The sequence below is a fragment of the Carcharhinus amblyrhynchos genome, chromosome 3 (assembly GCF_965287045.1).
Source record: "Carcharhinus amblyrhynchos chromosome 3, sCarAmb.v2.hapA, whole genome shotgun sequence".
Classification (NCBI taxonomy): Eukaryota; Metazoa; Chordata; class Chondrichthyes; order Carcharhiniformes; family Carcharhinidae; genus Carcharhinus; species Carcharhinus amblyrhynchos.
In genome coordinates, this window is record NC_137326.1 from 89,924,511 (window position 1) to 89,944,515 (window position 20,005).

Consider the following 20,005-nt stretch of genomic DNA (forward strand, 5'->3'; position numbering starts at 1 on the left):
GAGATGTGAAACAAAGACGAATTTACAGCAATAAGGCCAATTAGCTGTTTCAATAGATCATGGCTGCTCTGTCAAACTTAAGCATATTGGAAGTAGTCTTTACTTATTGGAAATATGATAATATCCAGTAAATAAAAAATCTGAAGTATGCTTTCAAGTAATTAATTTTTGATTGTGTTTTGTAATAGGTACGAAATGTATTGAATGATGCACTAGATGTCTTAGAATTCCGAGATCGGGTGATAAAAGCCTCATTGTCCTATGGACATTTGGTAGTTGCAACCTCAATGCAGTGTTATGTGTATAGGTTAGTAAAATCTTTTCTTTAAAAATATGCATCATCCTTTTGCAAACTACTTTTGGGTGTCTTGTCAATTTCAGTTCTCCTATGATACATTTAAATCTCAGTGGTTTTATTACATGATAATAATGCAGAGAAGATGTGTCAAAATATATTTTTATAAAATCTGAGTTATTTTTGGCTCTGTTCCTCTTGAAAAAACATGTTAAGCCAACTCTTTTAAAGTAAGCATAATCTTAACTGAGCGTAATATATGATGTGTATGTAATGTGTTACACTCTCTCATTTCTTTCCTAATCTCAATTTTGTATATCCATGAATTTATGTGGTATACGTTCTCTGTTTATTTCAGTACTAAGAATTGGAATACCCCATTGGTTTTTGATCTCAAAGAAGGTACTGTTAGTTTAATTCTACAGGCAGAGAGGTAAGAGATTAGCATTAATCTATGGATATTTAATGTAAATAGTAGTTCTACATGCACAAAAGGGAGTTTTATCTGTAATTTGGATCTCACTCAATTACATAAAGTTACAAATTAAAATTTGTTCAAAATATGGAAAAATGTAACTATTATCATTCATCAATTACTGAAGCGTTGGTCAGCTATTTTGTATTTCTTTAGCATATGTTAAGTATGATTGAAATTGCTTCAAGAAATTTCAATTACTGGCTCCTAAAGTGGAGATCTGTACATTATCTGCAAACGTTTAATTTGTGATTTAAAAATGCATTGGGCAGAACTTTCCAAATCTGCCCACCATGGGAGTCATAGGATGGCACAGTGACACAGTGATAGGGCTGCATGGTGGCACAGTGGTTAGCACTGCTGCCTCACAACGCCGTGGACCCAGGTTTGATTCCCGGCTTGAGTGATTGTCTGTGCGGCGTTTGCATGTTCTCCCCTGTCTGCATGGGTTTCCTTCCACAGTCCAAAAGACATGCTGGTTAGGTGCATTGGCCATGCTAAATTCTCCCTCAGTGTACCTGAACACGTGCCGAAGTGTGGCGACTAGGGGATTTTCACAGTAACTTCATTGCAGTGTTAATGTAAGCCTATTTGTCACTAATAATTAAATAAATAAGCAGGCGGGTCACAGACCATGCAAAGATCCATTGACCTCGGGTGGGATTCGAAGTGAACATTGTTGAAGTCTCTCTGAAATATTCAAAAGATATCTGTTCACTGTTGAAAGGTGATGACCAGTTATCAGGTTTTTCTTAGTTAAAAGCAACTTTGGTGAAGGACTAGAAGCATTTCACTAGACTATTTTCCTCTCAGGAATTGGTGCATGGCACAGAAAACATCAAAAGAAAGTAGCTTACAGATGGGTGGAATTAATAGCACATTTTTAAAAAGTTAATCATGTAGTATTGTAACTGTGCAACAAATTGGTACTAATTGATGATAATAAAAATAGAAAATGCTCAAAATACTCAGCAGATTATTGGAGCATCTGTGGGGATAAACTGAATTAATATTTCAGGGCTGTGACCTTCAAAGCCTATTGAAAGGTCACTGACCTTTAACATTAACTTTTGTTTCTTTCCTCAGAAGATGCCATAATTTTCATTTTTATTTCCAATTTCTAGCATGTACAGTATTCTGCTTTTTGAGTACGAATTCACAGTTTGCCTGAATAAAATCACTTAGATATTGGGGAGGATTTAACAGCCCTATTCATCACTGGCACGAATCCTGATTACCTGCTGAATGGGGCATTAGACGGGATTCCCACCGAGCATAAATACAGTTGGGATTCACCTGGCACACCCTGCTAGCCCCAATCGGGTTCCTGCCTGCTCACTGTTGTTTAAATACCATTAGTGGGCTGGATAACCTATTCAGCAGCCTCCCACTATGCACCTGCTTCCCTAGCTGGAACTGCACCAGGCAGGCATTGGTGCTGGTAATGGCCAGCGAGAACCTGGCTTGTTGGACCCCAAGGAGAGTCATGGAGTTAGGTCCAGTGCCCATGTGCCCTTCTATCGCTGCTAGTCTGCAGAGGAGAGTCCCCCAGTGGTCCTGGAGTTTGGGTAAGCTGGTGCTGAGAGCAAGGGGTTAACCTCGACACTATCCCCTGGGAAGGGGGTGTCATGCCAGGACTGCACCTTCTAGTCCCGGGGAAGGTGTTCAGTTTCAAGATGGAGAATTCAGACACCGTTGGGGGGTAAGATATTCATTATTTCTCTGTCTTCTAAAACCTTTATAGTTCCTTGGTCACCTTAATCTCCTGCCCCCTGGACAGCTGGATGGCTTCCAAATCATCGCAGCATTCTGTTTGCAGAAGGACTTCTCCTTTCTCTCTCTAGGAAGCTGCAGGTGTGAGAAGATCCCTTTCAAACCCTCTGACTGAAAGATACCATTCACTTGGTGGGGGAAGTTCCCTTCTCCACAGATTTTCACTTAGTCCCATTGTTTTAACACAGGATTTATTTTAAGTCTCTGAGCCTTCATGGAAAACTAAGAGCCTTTGAAATATCTTCAAACCCTCTGAAAACCTTTGTTTCCATTCAATTTCAGTCCAGTCCTTTTAACTCTCCTTTGATTGACAGCTTAATGGTTTTACTCAGCATGCAGTCAGCTGTGTTTATTTACCTTTTCCTTCATGGTCGAATGCATCTCAAGTACTCCCATTGTATCTAACCACAATGTTATACAACAGAAAAACTAAAAATTACTTCGCTGCTTTGAAGTTGGCTGCAGCTGCCTGTTGTCTGAGGGGTGGTTGAGGGAAGCTGTCAGAGGGGTGGGGGGGTGAGGTTGACCCATTATTTCAGTGATGGTGGGGTGGATGCTCCTCTTTGCTGAGGCGTTCATAGTGCTCCCTTTGTCAGCGGGGGAGGATTCACCATGTCTGTTTTTGGGGGGAGGGGCACCTCTCTGAGAACACAGAGATCGGGGTGCCTTGTAAAAGGCCATCCCAATTACCGGTAGGTTTCCTGAGATGCATTAATGCATGAATTCTACCTGACAGGCACTGCCAGCAGCAGCAGCAGGAAAAACTTTGGTTTTCCTCTTTTAGAGTGAAATATAACGGCCGTTATATTTCACTATGTCCAAAACATCTGTAACTTTATTTGTTACATCTAGTTCAAAGGTAAGAAAATGGAGCTTTTTGGGAGACCAAGTGCAATGGACTCACAAAGACAGTAATTCTGGTTGAAAGCACATTTTATTGCCCAGGCCTGGTCCACACTTGGAGAGCAATTTCAGACAGCCCAAATTGCTCTAAATTGCATTGTTTTTGGTATTACAAATGATACGATTTTCAAAAATCATTTACCCACCCACTCTGCTCATCCTGTCAAATGGGAGCCAATCATTATTTGTATAGGTCATTTACCTTGACCAATGACACTCTACTGTCTGATGACATGGAGATACGTAAATACAATTCTTTCTCCGTCTCCTAGCACTTCTTTATTGGGAAGTTGTATTGCTCTTCATTCTCCTGTGTGGAATATTTTGAACCGTCTGGGACCCACACTTCTGAAAGGGTTCTTTTGCTTCTCTCAGTAGCTGTATTGTTTTCAAAGAATGTGGTTCTTCTTACTTAGCTATATCCCATCATGCTTGGAGCAGTATGTAATTGTCCAAGATGTATGCTTTTAATACAGAATATGTTTTCAAAATACATGTTCAAATTCTCTAACAGTGGTTATATGTGTTTCTATGCAAACAGTACCTTTGTAACTCTAGGAACTCTAGTTTTATGATACTATATTCACTCTAAATTAATTTATTCTGATCTATTAGTCTTTTTAGTCCCAGGTTATCTGAAACCCACTCTAACAGTATAAAATGAAGATTGTTTTATATTTAATATATTTAATGTTTGAACATTTCAGATGTTTGCAGTAGTTTTTATGAACTTATTTACTGATAATATTTATTTGTTTATTCAGACACTTTCTTCTGCTTGATGGAGCAGGAATTTATTTGTATTCATATGAAGGTCGCCTCATTTCTTCTCCAAAGTTCCCAGGGATGAGAACTGACATACTGAGCTCCCTGACTGTCTCAGTTAGCAATGATACAATTGCAGTGAGAGATAAAGCTGATGATAAAGGTATATTGGAAACGCTATTATTTTGGTAAAGAAATGTGTGAAAGGATCTCACTATTGTTTAGCACAAACATAATACATTGTATAGTATCAGTCATTTTATGTAACACATGTACATGCAAAATATTGATACTTGGTTCAGTTACACTGGCTAACCACAGAGTTAAACCAGCTATTAAGTTGTGTAACTTATCCTAGGTAAGTATGCAGGTGAGTTCTGCATTTTTTTTCAAGTCTCTGCCTGAAGCTCAGAGTCAGGAGACATAGCGGGTCCTGGGCAGCATGGAATGGAGCGTTGTGAGGCAGCAGTGCCAACCACTGTGCCACCGTGCCACTCCTATGGTGGAATGTTTCCCCGGTGGTGCAATGAATTGAGCTCCTTTTTCTTTGGAACTATCTCTGGCTGAAGGTAAGGGGTAATTGCATATCATTTATTAATGTTCATGATAAGAGTTCATGAAAATCTCTTTGGGATCAGGGAATATTCCTGAGTTGATTTTAACTGACACATCAAAAAAAAATTAGCAAATTACTGTGGATGCTAGAATCTAAAATAAAAACAGCTCTGAGTCTGAATGACCCTTCTTTGGCTCTGATGAAGGATCATCCAGACTTGACGTGTTGACTGTATGAAAGAAAATGTTTTTTTTCCATAGATGTTGTCACATCTGCTGAGGTTTTCCAGCATTTTCTGTTTTTGTGTGTGATAAAAGAGGTAATACCTAGGCTTTTACCTTTGAGAAGCTTCTAGTGGAAATGAGTACAAATCGCTCTCATGTGCATTGTTCAGACTCTGGAGATCTTTATCTCAAAATTGCCAGTGTATCCGATGTCTGTCATTGAACTTTGATTTATATAATTTATTGAGGACTCAATCTGAGTTATGTGGCTTCAGAAGCTTCAAAGTAGGTGCCAGCCTAGGAGCAAGGCATCAGCAGAGATAATACCACACCAGTTGCATGGGGCAACATGATATTTGTGGCAGACTTTGCCTTTCCAGAATTGTCTTGTTTAGCCATCAAAAGAAATGCAGGAGATGATTTCATCTGCCCTCACCTAAGTTCTAAGGCTGCATTCCCATCATTTCTTGCTGTTGGAAGGATAGCTATCAGCTCACCCCTTGATTCAGGTTGGTGTCTGGGATACCCAAGTAAAGTTCCTTTGTAAGTTCAGATTGGATTAGGACTGTAGGTAAATGCTGCAATATTCTTCTAATCATGACCATTTGACTTAGTTATAAGGAGCCTTATGAGCTTTAGAAAAAAGTATGTATACGTATAAGGGAAAAATCTGTTTTTCAGCATCTTTACATAAAGATCTTGTATTTCCCCATAATCTTCCGTTACGAATAAACACTTTGGGGAAGGTGAATAGCAAGACCACAAACAATTCTTTGAAATATTTACAATATATCGTTTCATACTTGTAGCCAACTTTGACACTTGTGTAGTTTATGAGAGCAACTTAGTGGAAGAATATTTTCTATTTCTTTAGATGGACATAAAATGTAGGGTGGAATTTTTCAGCCCTTCACACCAGTGAAATCTTTGGTCTCACCAATGTAAATGGAGATTTCAGTGATTCACTAGCCCTGTTATGGGTTTCATATCATTAATTTGTTTTTTGCATCATGAAATCTTTTTCATAAATGAAGTTATTTAAGTATTACATTATGTAATAAAAACAGAAAATGCTGGAAAAACTCAGATATAGCAGTATCTGTGGAAAGAGAAACAGAGTTCACATTTTAGTTCGAGGACTACTCTTCAGAACAGATAGAAAGAGCAAGTGAAAGGGAAGAAGGGATGAGGAAGAACAAAAGGGAAGGTCTGTGCCATTTTGTGTCCTGTAAACATCTTGCAAGCATATTCATGAATTTCATCACCATGTATTTTGTGCTCTTGTTTCAGTAATTTATCTTATTGATGCACTGTCTGGAAAACCCCTCGGTGATGGAAAGCCTCTTGTTCACAAGGTATTTTGTTGTGACAAATAGAAATGGATCACTTGGACTTTAATTCAGTATACTGTTCTATTTTGTTCACTTAACATTGGCTTTGTGTGGGATGTTTTGCATTCTAATATTCTGACCCTCAAAGCAAGAGGCAATAGGTTAGTGAAGTGCGAAATAGTACTGTTGTATACAGCGAAGTAACATTGCAGCATATATCTACAATGGGAGATGCAAACTAACGGAAAATGATTATGCAGAAGGAAATATATCTTATTTTGTGGAAAGCAGGGATTCTATTCCAGTATATACCTTTCTTAGCAATTATATCAAAGAATTGCATGAGTGGTAATGTGTGGATGAGTTTGTATGGTACTTTGCTTGCTGTGCTGTCAGTCTATTGATGCCATGTGCCTCACCTATTCCCCAACACAGATTGACGGCATCGGAGCCCTCCCAGTGGGTCCCCTGCATTACTTGCGACATGCACTCCCCTTCATGATCCACCCCTGCACAACACCCCCCCCACCCCCCCACCGCATGATTCCTCCTGCATGTAACCTCCCCCCCACTCCATCATAGCCTCCTGTCACAGCACCACCCCTTGGCACTGCCCTGGCATACTTGGTGCCCAACTGGCACTGCCAGATGTCTGGCAGGCATTGTCAGTGTGCCAACTGCGCACTGCCCAGCCATGCTCCTGGCCACCCAGGAACTTCAGTGGTCTCCAATCCCCCTGGCATGGCCATCGTGCCTGGCCTCCACTGGTGGGGACCAGTACTGATTCACATTGGTGGGGCTTGCACCGGAGAGGTGGAAACATTATGGGAGGGGGGGAATAATTGCGTGCTGAACTCGTTAATGATATTGAAATGACTTTCAAATGAAATCAATTTCATGGTATCTACCTTGTGCCCTTTCTGGGCGTGTTTGTGCTAGAAGAAAGGAGCCAGGGTGATTGCAAACCATTTGGCGTGAGGCATGGAACAGATTTTTAGACCCACGTGCTATTTGCCAGGATTGATGCAATTGATTTTTCAAGACCCATTACTATGTAAGTAGATTGGTTGAAAAGAAAGCAAGTTATCCTAAATAATTTGAATTCTCAAATAGGAATATTCCATTCATTACACCCCAGCTGGAAACATTTCATGTAGACCTATTCATTTCTTAAATAAAGATTTCAATCTCTCTTTCTGTTATCATTCCAAAGTTTATGCAATGAATATAGGGCATGAATTTATTTGTCATTATCAGGACATTAACGGCGTAGGACAGAAGTTTATCAGGCTGCAAGATCACATGGATGCCATTGCCATCTGATTTTACCCCATTAAAATGCTCTACAAAAAGTGAGGTGACATTCTCAGAATTAGCAAACAGTTATTATTGGACAGTGCAAATAACCATCAAAAACCAAGACCATAACAGCAATCGTTGTAAACCAAAGCTTTCAGTCAAGCCCAACACATTTGTTTAAGGATATTACAGGTGTTCTTGGATTGATGCCAGTGGAGTAGATTTGTACTGCTTGACTATTAGGGAACATTTGATCAAGTGATCCCGGGTGAAACCACTACACTTTCGATAGTTGACAGGTTCAGGGAAGTATCTGTTCCCCTGGACTGGTTATTGTTCTTTGCATTCAGTTCATGCGCTGTGACACTGAAACTCACACTGCAGCAAGAAAGATGCAGAAGGAATAGACTTAATACCCTACGATTAACTTTAGGCCTACTAAAGTGAACATGTAAATCTGAGCCGAAACCAAAAATAAGATTATTCTGCTTACTCTATAGTATAGTAGCTGTAGTAATTGGTTTAGCAGAACAGCCACATGTATAGTTGGCTAAAGTACTTCTTAGTTAAGGAGAGGAAATCAGTCAAGGCTTCACTAGATAGACATCTCCTGATTTCCATTGCAAAATGCATCTGCTTGGGTGTCAAGTATGGTTCTAATATTTAAGAATGTGCCTTTACTCACTGCCAACAACTTCGGCAAGCACTAGAGAACAGCTGGAACCAATGCCACCTCAAGCATCAATACCTTCAAAGTAGTACTGGTGCTGGCTAAATTGGCAAGAAAGAAAATTACTCTGTTTATAGATAATCTGTATCCACATTAAATCATTGTTCTCTAATTCAATGATAAAAATGATTTAAAATTGTCTCATGAATTTAAAGAAGGGAGAGTTTCACTGTCAGCACTTTATAAAATTAAAGGAATCTTGAAAAGGTTTCATCTTTAAAACATATATTTTATTTAAACAGTGGTTGGTAGCATTAGCAGGGGAATTGGCATGAGAACACAACCTCATCAGCGTGAGCTAAATTCACAAATTAAAGACCGAAATGACACAATACTAAACCATTCTGGGCTAATGGGTTTATCCATTCTATTGGTAGTTCAACTGCTTGCACTGTGAACTCAGTGACTCCAGCAGACTACTTCTGCTTGTCATCAGCACTCACTGTTTAAACAAAGGACAGAAATAGATAGAGAAAATGTTGCAAGTTAGTCATCATTAATTTTTAATTTAGCATTTTCAAGGTGGACCCAACATTGGAAAGATTTACCTTTGGCTGGAAATCAAATCTGAAGGCTAGTTTTTTTAAGACCTTTGAGGCCCACATATCTGAGGATTGGCAAAGACTAACCTTTTACACATTTTCAGCCTCATGCTAAGAGTTCGACAATAGGACAAGTTATTTCATTTGTGAGAAGTGAGTAATTCGATCTGTTTCAGACAAGATAGCTTATCTGCTGCGCTCTAGTGGTTGAATAAAAATAAGTTTGAAAATGCCTGCTCTTTCTGTTACATATTTGAGTTGTTGTTATGTTTTTGCATGGCCACTTTAAGTGCAAACACAAGATCACCCCATTATGTCACCAGATATTTTGCAGGTTTTGCCTTAGTTGAGATCCAGCCCTAAACAATGAACTGTTCTTAATTAATTTTTTGCTGTTTTCCACAAAACCTACACTATCATCTTCAGATTCTTCTTAACAATATCTAAAGCAAAATTTCCCACAAGATGAAATAAAACTGGCGACGAGTACAGATTTAAAGAAAAGGGAAAAAAATCGAAGCCACACTTACCATTGGAAATGTGAACTCAACATTTTCAAGGGTTGGGTTAAAATCAGCAACAGGTCAGGGGTTCATTAAATTGCCATCTAAACAGTTTCTTGGTGAAGAATAGCAGCACCATATACAGGACTGTTCAGAGTTCCCCAGCTTTGCTGCTACTGAAGAGGAAGCTGAGAACTACCTTTGATCTACTCTTACCATGGAAGATGTCCAAGATAGTAAAACATAATCAGCAATCGCAAATTTCAAGAAAAGGTCATTCTAAAAGTCACTTATTTTGACAAGGAGAGCAAGTTCTAGCATGCAGCTGTAGAGTGATATGAAAAGTGGGTTCCTGCAACTGTATTGGCTCAATCTGGCCCTGTCTCCAGTACAGTACAAACTGAAGATGAACTAGGGTGGAAACAACATGCAGTTCAGGTGTTAGCTACAGGCATCATTGCACCAGTACCATGTATGCCAGAACTACTTCAGGATAAACTGCCATCCGTAATGTTGGATACAATATTACAGAACAGCAAGTAATAGACAGAGCTAAGTGATCCCATAACCAATGAATCAGATCTAAGCTCTGCATTCCTTCCACAATCAGTCGAGAATGTGATGGACAACTCATTGGAGGAAGAGGCTCCACAAATATCCCCATTCTCAATAATGCAGGAGCCCAGCACATCAGTACAAAAGAAAAGGTTGAAGTATTCACAGCAGTCTTTAACCAGAAGTGTCAAGTGAATGATCCATCTCAGTGTCCTCCAGTGGTCCTCAGCATCTCAGGTGCCAGGCTCCAGCCAATTCGATTCACTCCATGTGATATCAAGAAATGATTGGAATCATTGGATACTGCAAAGGCAATGGACCCTGATAACATTCTGGCAATAGTACTGAATACTTGTGCTCCAGAACCTGCTGCTCCCCTGGCCAAGCTTTTCCAGTACAGCTACACCACTGGCATTTACCCAACAATGTGGAAAATTGCCCAGGTATGTCCTATAGACAAAAAGCAGGACAAATCCAACTTGGCCAATTACCGCACAATCAGTCTACTCTCGATCATCAGTAAAGTGATGGAAGGGGTCAACAACAGTGCCATCAAGCAGCACCTGCTCAGCAATAACCTGCTCAATAAAGCCCAGTTTGGATTTTGCCAGGGTCACTCAGCATTGGTTCAAACATGGACAAAAGAGCTGAATTCCAGAGGCGAGTTAAGAATGACAGCCCTTGACATCAAGGCCGCATTTGACTGAGTGTAGCATCAAGGAGCCCTAGGGAAACTGAAATCAATGGGTGTCGGGGGAAAGCTTTCCATTGGTTGGAGTCACACCTGGTACATAGGAAGATGGTTGTGGTTGTGGAGGATCAGTCATCTCAGCTCCCAGACATCTCCGCATGAGTCCCTCAGGGTAGTGGTCTAGGCCCAACAATCTTCAGTTGCTTCATCAATGACCTTCCCTCCATCATAAGGTCAGAAGTGGGGATGTTCGTGGATGATTGCACAATGTTCAGTACCATTTGTGACTCCTAAAATCCTGAAGCAGTCCAAGTTCAAATGCAACAAGATCTGGACAATGTCCAGTCTTGGGCTGACAAGTGGCAAGTAACATTCGCGTACACAAATGCCAGGCAATCATCATCACCAATAAGTGACAGTCTTACCGAGGTTGCTTGACATTCAATGGTCTAACCTTCACTGAATCCCCCATTGTCAACATCTTTGGAATTACCATTGACCAGAAACTCAACTGGACTCACCACATAAATATATGGCTACAAGAGCAGGTCAGAGGCTAGGAATGCCGTGTCAAGCAACTCACCATCTGACTAGTCAGAGCCTATCCACCATCTACAAGGCACAAGTCAGGAGTGTAATGGAATATTCCCCACTTGCCTGGATGTGTGCAGCTCTAACAACACTTAAGAAGCTTGACACCGTCCAGGACAAAGCAGCCCACTTGATTGGAACCACATCTGCAAACATTCAATCCCTTCACCACTGATGCTCAGTAGCAGCAGCGTGCACTATCTAGAAGGTACACTGCAGCAATTCACCAAAGGTCCTTAGACAGCATCTTCCAAACCCACGATCACTTCCATCTGGAAGGACAAGGGCAGCAGATAAATAGGAACACCACCATGCAAGTTCCCCTCCAAGCCACTCACCATCCTGACTTGGAAATATATCGCTGTTTTTTCATAGTTGCTGGGTCAAAATCCTGGAATTCCCTCCCTAATGGCATTGTGGGTCAATCCACCACCTTCTCAAGGACAACTAGGGATTGAGCAATAAATGCTGACCAGTCAAGGATGCCCTTGTCCCAGAAATGAATTAAAAAAATACAGCATCTATGACTACAGATCAGTCAGCAGAAACTGAGATTGCTAAAGAATCCCTTGCTCCTACTAGTCTTTCTTCTGTGCAAGAGATTGTTACCCTTTCGGGGTAGTGGCATCCACTAAGATCAAGAGCAATCAAATCGCTGAAGTGTGCAGGCAACCAGTGAGAAATCAGTGCGCACCAGATTGTCTTTTCAATTGGTTGCATTGTTACAGTATAATAATGCACTGCCTACCACATGCTGAACATTTTGATACCGTATAAATACTATAGTTATTTGTTGTTCTGGCCATTAGAAGTAAGGGAAAAGGGATGTTACATTTGAGTTGTTGTGTGGTTGCACTTTGAGTGCGATCACATGATCACTTCACGACATCATTGGGTATTTTGCTGGTTTTGCCTTAGTCGAGATCCAGCTTTTGCACAGTAAACATTCTGAATAAACCTGCTTGTTGTTTTCCACAAAGCTTACAAACTCCACATTCTTTCTATCAACATCTAAAGCAGCATATACAACACTTTGCATCATCTCTTTTCTTATTCTCTTTGTTTAGGATATTGTACTTTATTTGACTTTTTTTGTTATTCAAACTAACATTTCTTAACAGTGCTCTCTTACGCTAAATTTGGACTTGGTATGATTTTCATGTGGTTCAGAAAGCTTGCCCTGATAAGTTGCAAGGCCTTACTGGTGCAGTATATGGAGGCATCTCTTCATGCTGCAGAAACTTTAAAGAGTGAAGCACATTCCAAAATATGCACACACGTCACAAATAATTTTAAAATTTGGGAAGAAAGTTTCAAATCAGTCATTAGGTTTCCTAATTGTTTGTGCAAAGAGCCTTGCACTGTTTTTGGCATGAGTTCTGGACACCTGGAGTCTTTACTAATATGGCACGCAGATGGCACACTTCCATCATTAAGTATGTGTTTAGTGTGTTATGTTGGCCATTAGAGCCTCCAGACACACTATCAATTAATTTATAAAAAGGAGTTAATTTAAGACAATTCTTATAAAACAGCTCACAAGAGTCCATGAGAAAGACAAAGGGGTTAGAGTTTAATGTCATGATTTCACTGATGCTCACTCTTACATTAACAGAAATTCTTGAGTACCAGACCCTTATTATCCTGTATACAGTTTTCTCTTGTTCTGGGTAAATGGTAAATTTTGGATAAGATTGTGCCCACTTACATATATTTTAGAATATCAAACAAGTTGTGCATTAGCCAAGGGAGTATTAGTACACAACCAGTCAGTTATAATTAAGATATAAATTGTAGTTTAATGATATGCACGTTGGATGTCACATGGTTTAATAAGAAAGAATTAGTCCCATACAGTTTGAATTTGTTCTAAAGATACTGAAATCTTGAAGGAAATAGAAGCAGTAGTGTCAAAAAAGAACCAGCAAGAGAAGTGAGGGAAGAGGTAAAATTCTTTGTTACAGAACCTCAAAATTTTAAGTAGCCCTGGGAATAATGTCATAAAAAGATACAGTTGGAGTAATTAGTATTAGCCAACATAATGGAAGCTCCTCCAGTTGTTAGGAATAACCAACACTCATTATTGGTTCGAGTGAAATTAGTAAAAAATGGCTTATGTTTATTTAGTGTCTTATCAAGTTCCCTGAAACATTGTGCATGATTTTCTGGCCCTTCCTGCCAACAATCTCCAGTGCCAGTAAACAGCTGGAGGGGGCCACAAAATCTGGCCCATTGTTCCAAAGCATTTCACAAGTAGTTATTGAACAGTGCACTGTCTATCGTTATGTAGACAATAACGGGCCTGGAAAGAGGAGAAGCATCGGGGCCCATGATTTCTCTCCCTAGTCATCTATGTAGGCACACATGGCAGCCAATTTGCATTTGGTCTGATCCAACAAAGAGCAGTGTGATGATAGAGCAGTTTTATTTTGGTAGTGATGTTTGACAAAGGAATATTTGCTAGGACGTCTCTGCTGCTCTTTGTAAAATGACAGGGGACTGGATATTCGTGGAGTCAGGGAGATTCTGTAAACCTCAGCAATAGCAGGTGGGACCTAATTCCAAGATTCATTTGCGTAATCCTAGTGTACCCATTCCCATGCCCCCAACTTTTCCAGTGCAGGGAAGAAGTGTGAGCTCATTCACTCCTGACTCAGCTGGCTCCATTAGGGGGGTAAGGCATCTCCGGGTCCCCAGTCAATTTTGGTGGAGTCACGGTAGCTTCTGGATAACTTGTAGCTCTAAACTCCTCAGAGTCATTCTGAACCGTAGTCTGCAGGAATCTTATTACAGATAACTTCAGATGGTCTTACCTTTTACCCCATGTCATCCCTGCTCCTTCACCCACCTTAGTTGCTCCTCCTGGTCTCCATGCCGACCTGTATTCTTTCATCTAACCCAATGGCCTCTCATACCCTCCATGCCACCTCTAGATTTTCATTCACCCAGTATACAGGGCGGATTTATATTGTGGGCAGAGCAAGCCAGTAAAGTGGCACGAGAGCTGAGAAATTTCTCGACATTGGTGATCCTACCGGAACTGGATTTCTGGCGAGATCAGCCTCTTGTCCATTTCCAACAAGAGGCTGAATAAACTATTTAAATTTATCAAAATGTTGATTTACATGTTGTTAGCGAGCCTGGCGTTCAGTATCCAGGCCCACTTGCCATTATGGCTTTGCCAGGAGCGGTTCTCTTTAGTGAGGAAAACACCTGCTCCCCATGAACGGGGAACAGTTGTGTTGCTCTCAATGGTAGAACCGGAAGCCATTAAGGCCACCCCTGAGAAGCTGAGGGCAAGGGGGTCCCCTTTGGGTAGTTCCAGCCTGGAACCCAGGCAGTGCCCACCAGGGCACCTTGGCACTGCACCAGGCAGCACTGGAGATGGTGCATGGGGGCTGAGCTAAAGGTGGGGGTGTGGGATGGGACGTAAAGGGGCGGGGTCTAGGGGGTGGCGAGGTCTGGGGTCACGGGGCCAGGAAAGGGCAGCTCGATCAGGGAGGGATGGGGCCCTGCTGCCACTCTGCTCTGCACACAGAGCACAAAACAGCTCTGATCAATGGGGTGAGTGGGAGGGGAGCGGGTGCTCCTGCTGCCACTCTGCAGCTCCAATCCAATCACTGGGATAAGAAAGCAGGGTCAAACATCACTACCAAAATAAAACTGCTCAGTCATCACACTGCACTGATGCTCTACAGGGCTATATTTCCGGGTAATGTGGGGCTTGTGATTGGCCACGGGCCCCTACGATTGCAGGAGTGGTCGGGCTGGGGGGGGGGGTGGTGGTGGTGGTGGTCAGGGAGTGAGGGGGGAGGGTTTGGAGGCCTGACAGCTTTCTGTCTCTCTGTCAGACCTCTGCTATTGCGCAGGTGCAGACACAGAGTTCTGCGCAAGTGCAATAGCTCCTGCTGCTGCTGGCAGGCAAATAAGTCACTCCCACTGCCTATAGTAGCTAGAAATGGTCTATCTCATTTTTTTCATGCAATATGTGCACAAGCTTGGGTGTAAAAGCTAGCCCAAAAATGGATGTGCATCTCTCCCATTTTCGCTCTAGCTAAACACTGGGATTTTGTATGTTGCAGAATGTGCATGATCAATACGCATGAATCTGAGGTATATTTTGACAATGAGCCTTACTGCATCATATATCATTAATTACACATTAACAAAACAAAGCATTCTGCTCACACAGGCCAATGTATTTGGATAACTGAGAGTGTTCATAGTTTGTTATTACATCTGGTAACCTGTCCTGGTTGTTACAGATAGAAGTGATGGAAGTTGCACTGGATCAGTTTGGTTCACCCAGTGAAAGAAAAGTTGCCATCATTGACAAAAATCGTGATCTGTACGTTACCTCCGTGCGTAGGTTTGGGAAAGAACAAAAAATCATCAAAATTGGTAGGTAGTTCAATGAAAATTAGTCTCATCATGAATTTTCATCTTTTTCTAGTTTCCCCCCTATCTCCAGTCAAGCCATCCTCAGCTCATTTTGTCAATAAAAAGCACCTTCTGCCCACTCCTCATTAATTCCATTAATCTGCTGGCCAGCTAACTTCCTTTCCTGGCTCCTGCATTAGCCGATCTTAAAAGTTTTCAGTCCTTGGATTTTACACCCCTCCCTTTCAAATCTGCCATCATCACCACACTTCTCAAAAAGAAACAGCTCTTAATTCCTTGACCCATACAAATTAATGCCCCATCTCCAATTTCCCTTGTTCTCCAAAGTCTGTGTAAATGTTGTTAGCTCCCAAATCCATTTCCTTCTTTCTTGATATATTGGGCAGAATTCTCCCATTTTGAGACTAAATGTGATGCGGGCATCTCCAACAGTGCCTTTCCCACTGGCCAGAATAATGGGTCCTGCTCCAGATTTTGTGCTTGGAACCTCATTAATTATGCACATTCCCCTCCGAGTCACCTAGCAGGCCAGCAGTTGATTTGCCCACCTGCCATCAGCTGGCAGATTCAAAGGTCTAGTGTCATTTTTAAATACCAGCCCAGCAAACTCATAACACTGTCCAGCCCAGCTGTCTTCACCAGACTCTGCAGGACGTCAGCCACCAAGAATGAAAAGGCCAGCAGCGTCGAGAAGGAATGTTTTCCTTGATTCAACCACAGTTCCCTAGAGCTCAGCATCTGTGAGATGCCCATGCCCACATCTATCCACTGCATCAGCTATCGTTGTGTGTCCCCTATCAGTATGAGCTTTCCTTGCAGCATCAAATCATGGGGCCTCACTCTGTCCACTGATGTAATGCTGGTGGGCAGCTGTTTCAATGAGCATTAAGATTAAGTGACATTCACTCCACTGGCCAGCGGGAAGAATGACCTGTCATTAACCCACTATTGGGAGAATTGCTATGTGATTGTATGCTGGTGGATTTCCAACTTTTGGCTCCTGTTAGATTTTTCACTCCCTACTGCCACCAAACCCACTGCGGGTAAAATGGAAGAATGCTTCCCTTTCTGTTTGGATTCTTCAAGTCAAGTTTTCGCTCTCACCCCAGTACCAAAAATCTTACCAAAATCACAAGTGACATCTAAGGTGACTGCGACAAAGGTAAACTATCCCACTCACGCTTCTCAATTTGGCTGACATGGTTGATCATGGAATTCTCCTCCAACTCCTCTCCTCCATGATCCAACTAGGTGAGGAATTGAAGTTTAATCTCCTGGAAAGAGTTGCCAGCAACCCAGGAGAAAAAATCTTCGGGGCACTACTAATAATGGCTTTGTTTGTTAGTTGTAAAAGTACCAGAGCTTGGAACAATCAGAATGGCAACGCATTGTTTGTACTACACAAGGAATATCTCACAGTTGCTTAAATCTTCAAATAAATGCATTAAAATTGAAACAAGTTTTAGTTATTAAAAAAGAAACAGTTTTAATTAAGGTCATACTTTTAATAAGGTTTTTTTAATTTTAATTCAGGTACTATGGTGCACTCTATAGCTTGGAATGACAAAATCAATATATTGTGTGGAATGCAGAATATGTATTTTGTGGTTTGGTATTATCCAAACACAATCTATGTGGACAAGGAACTTCTATCCAAAACAGTTTATGAAAAAGATGCAAGGTAAAACTATTCTCTGAAAAGTTCAAAGAATTATCGTGTGTTATTTCTCCACAAATGATAAACAAAATTTGCAAATGCGAATCTCTATTTGTGCCAATTTTAACTCACGCTAAAATTATTTACAATTGGAAATGCTGGGCTAAAAATGTCTGTAGTATGTGTTTGTATGACATTTTCCTGGCTGTTATTTAAATAGGTGGTGTTACAATCCCTATAAAGAATTATAACTTTTAAAAATATATTTTACATTTTCAGTGACTGATTAAATGGTTACAACACAAGATGTCAAGTTTTAAAATGTTTATTGTAACAAACAAATCTATAAGCAGCATTGACTAAACACTATTTTAATAGCTTACACTCTAGATTACAGAAAGTTTTCCCATTTTTCTTTCAAAACAACTGAAAACCTCCCTCCATAGTTAGTCTTTACACTGCCCCTTAAATGGACATTTCATTCTCTATGAACCACTCCAAAGATTCTGTCAACTCCCAATAGCATGCTTCCTTTTTCAGCCAGGTAACCTCTAATTCCTAAATGGACTTTCACAGTGAGGGTTACTGTGGAACTGTTCTATGTAGCCAAACCTGGGCAAATCTTCTAGCCTCATTTAAATCCTCACAGACTTGGTCTCTGTAATCTGAGCTCCCACCCACATTTTTCATGGTGAACAATAGAGACTGCCTATCTCCATGTTACTATAAATTTCATGGGCCTTAAGTCCAGGTAGAAAAACTAATTTTAGCTAATATCTGTATCTCCAATTTCATGTTATTTTGGAAATAAATAGTTTAAACTACTATCATTGAGAATACCTGATATTCGAAACACCTCACTGTGAAACTTGCAGACTAAAAAGCTATCCACCACAATTCAGCTGCTCAGGTTATAACTTATAAGTGTGAATAACATGCATCTTCTTCCCAGAAAGACAACTCAGGCCCTCATTTAACCTTTCATAACCAAGCCATCCTGACTTTTTGTCAGACAGAGTTTGGAACAGGGCATATGACCTCCTTCATTCCTCCATTTTATTCTAAATTAAAGAGAGACTCCTAAACTAAATCAATCTTACACTATTACAAATATGAAGTTTGTATGTTAAAAGCATAGAACAGAATAATAGCAAATGAGGCATTTGAATCTATGAAAGCTTTGTTTTGCAGTGAATTTGGTAAAAGTCCTCAGATTGTCAACTATGTGGGAAACCAGGTGATGATTAGAAGAGCTGATGGCTCACTGATATATACAAGTATATCACCGTATCCTGCTATCCTGCATGAATATGTTAGTGCCTCACGGTGGGATGATGCTGTTCGTTTGTGTCGCTTTGTCAAGGTATTTGCAAAAAGATTTTTAATTAATTTGTGGAAAAAATTTTCATTGCAGCATAAAAATACTAATGTTTCATTTACTGTAAAACTCTATTGTATTAACGTGGGGATGCTTATTGCAGATAATGGTAAAATATAAATTATATTAATAAAATTCCACTTAAAAAAGCAATGATATATGGAAAAATATCAATGGCCCAAAGCTTCAGTCAGCATCGGAAACCCGATGCTGCTCAAACAGAATCCTATCCATTTACCTGCATATATTGGAAATGCTCTGACTTCCAATCCACAATGCAGAATTCTCTCATCCCAGGAACCCTGTTAGAGAGCAGCAAAGAGATCATTGCAGAAGCCACACCCCTTTTTAAGCATTAGCTGCTATATGGTAAGTTTAAATATCCAATATGAATATCAGTGAATGGGTAAGTGGGTATGATGTGTAAGATAAGCAGATCGGGTGGATGAAGCAAGTCGATAAGTGGTTGACATGGTAAGATGGCAGGTGGGTGAGGTGGGAAGGGTGTGTTAGGGTGCAAGATCAGAAACCCCAAAGGGATATAATGAAGTCAGACTAGACCTCTACAGTTTGCTATTTTGGCACAGTCTGAGGAAATGATGTTTCACTCCAGGCACATTTCTACTGATATACTGGGAAGTATGAGGGGTGATCTTATAGAGGCCTATAAAATAATGAGGGGCGTAGATCAGCAAGACAGTCAACATCTTTTACCAAAAGTAGAGGAGAACTAGAGGGCATAGGTTTAAGGTGAGAGGGGAGAGATACAAAAGTGTCCAGTGGGGCAATTTTTTCACACAGAGGATGGTGAGTGTCTGGAACAAGCTGCCAGAGGATGGTGAGTGTCCAGAACGAGCTGCCAGAGTTGGGTACAATTTTGTCTTTTAAAAAGCATTTAGACAGTTACATGGATAAAATGCGTGTAGAGGGATTTGGGCCAAATGTGGGTAATTGGGACTGGCATGATGATTAAAAAAAAGGGCAGCATGGACAAGTTGGCCGAAGGGCCTGTTTCCATGCTGTAAACCTCTATGACTCTATGACTCTATAAAATAAACTTTTTTTAACAACATCATTTAACTATAACAAATGAATTAACTTAGCATTTTAATAATTGAACAACACTTAAACATGGCAAGATGCAATTTGTAACTGCTAACATAAAAACAAAGAAAATAGAAGCAGGAATAAGCAATTTGGCTCTTTGAGCCTGTTCTGCCATTCATAATGACCATCAAATTCAATACTCTGATCCCACCTTCCCCCCATATCCCTTCATCCCTTTAGCCCCATAGAGCTATGTGGCTATATCTAATTTCTTCTTGAAACCAACAGA

The 20,005-nt window shown here is 40.6% G+C and overlaps 1 protein-coding gene across 7 annotated transcripts in view; it reads left to right on the forward strand.

The window, feature by feature from the left end:
- ift80 (intraflagellar transport 80 homolog (Chlamydomonas)) overlaps positions 1 to 20,005 on the forward strand; it is a 227,487-nt gene that overhangs the window by 178,335 nt on the left and 29,147 nt on the right. For all 7 annotated transcript variants that reach the window (XM_080185487.1, XM_080185491.1, XM_080185492.1 and 4 more), the window contains 7 exons: positions 189 to 307; positions 654 to 728; positions 4,211 to 4,374; positions 6,282 to 6,346; positions 15,499 to 15,634; positions 17,168 to 17,315; positions 18,483 to 18,654. In XM_080185487.1, the coding sequence (XP_080041613.1) occupies positions 189 to 307; positions 654 to 728; positions 4,211 to 4,374; positions 6,282 to 6,346; positions 15,499 to 15,634; positions 17,168 to 17,315; positions 18,483 to 18,654 (879 nt within the window). The remainder of the gene's footprint in view (positions 1 to 188; positions 308 to 653; positions 729 to 4,210; positions 4,375 to 6,281; positions 6,347 to 15,498; positions 15,635 to 17,167; positions 17,316 to 18,482; positions 18,655 to 20,005) is intronic.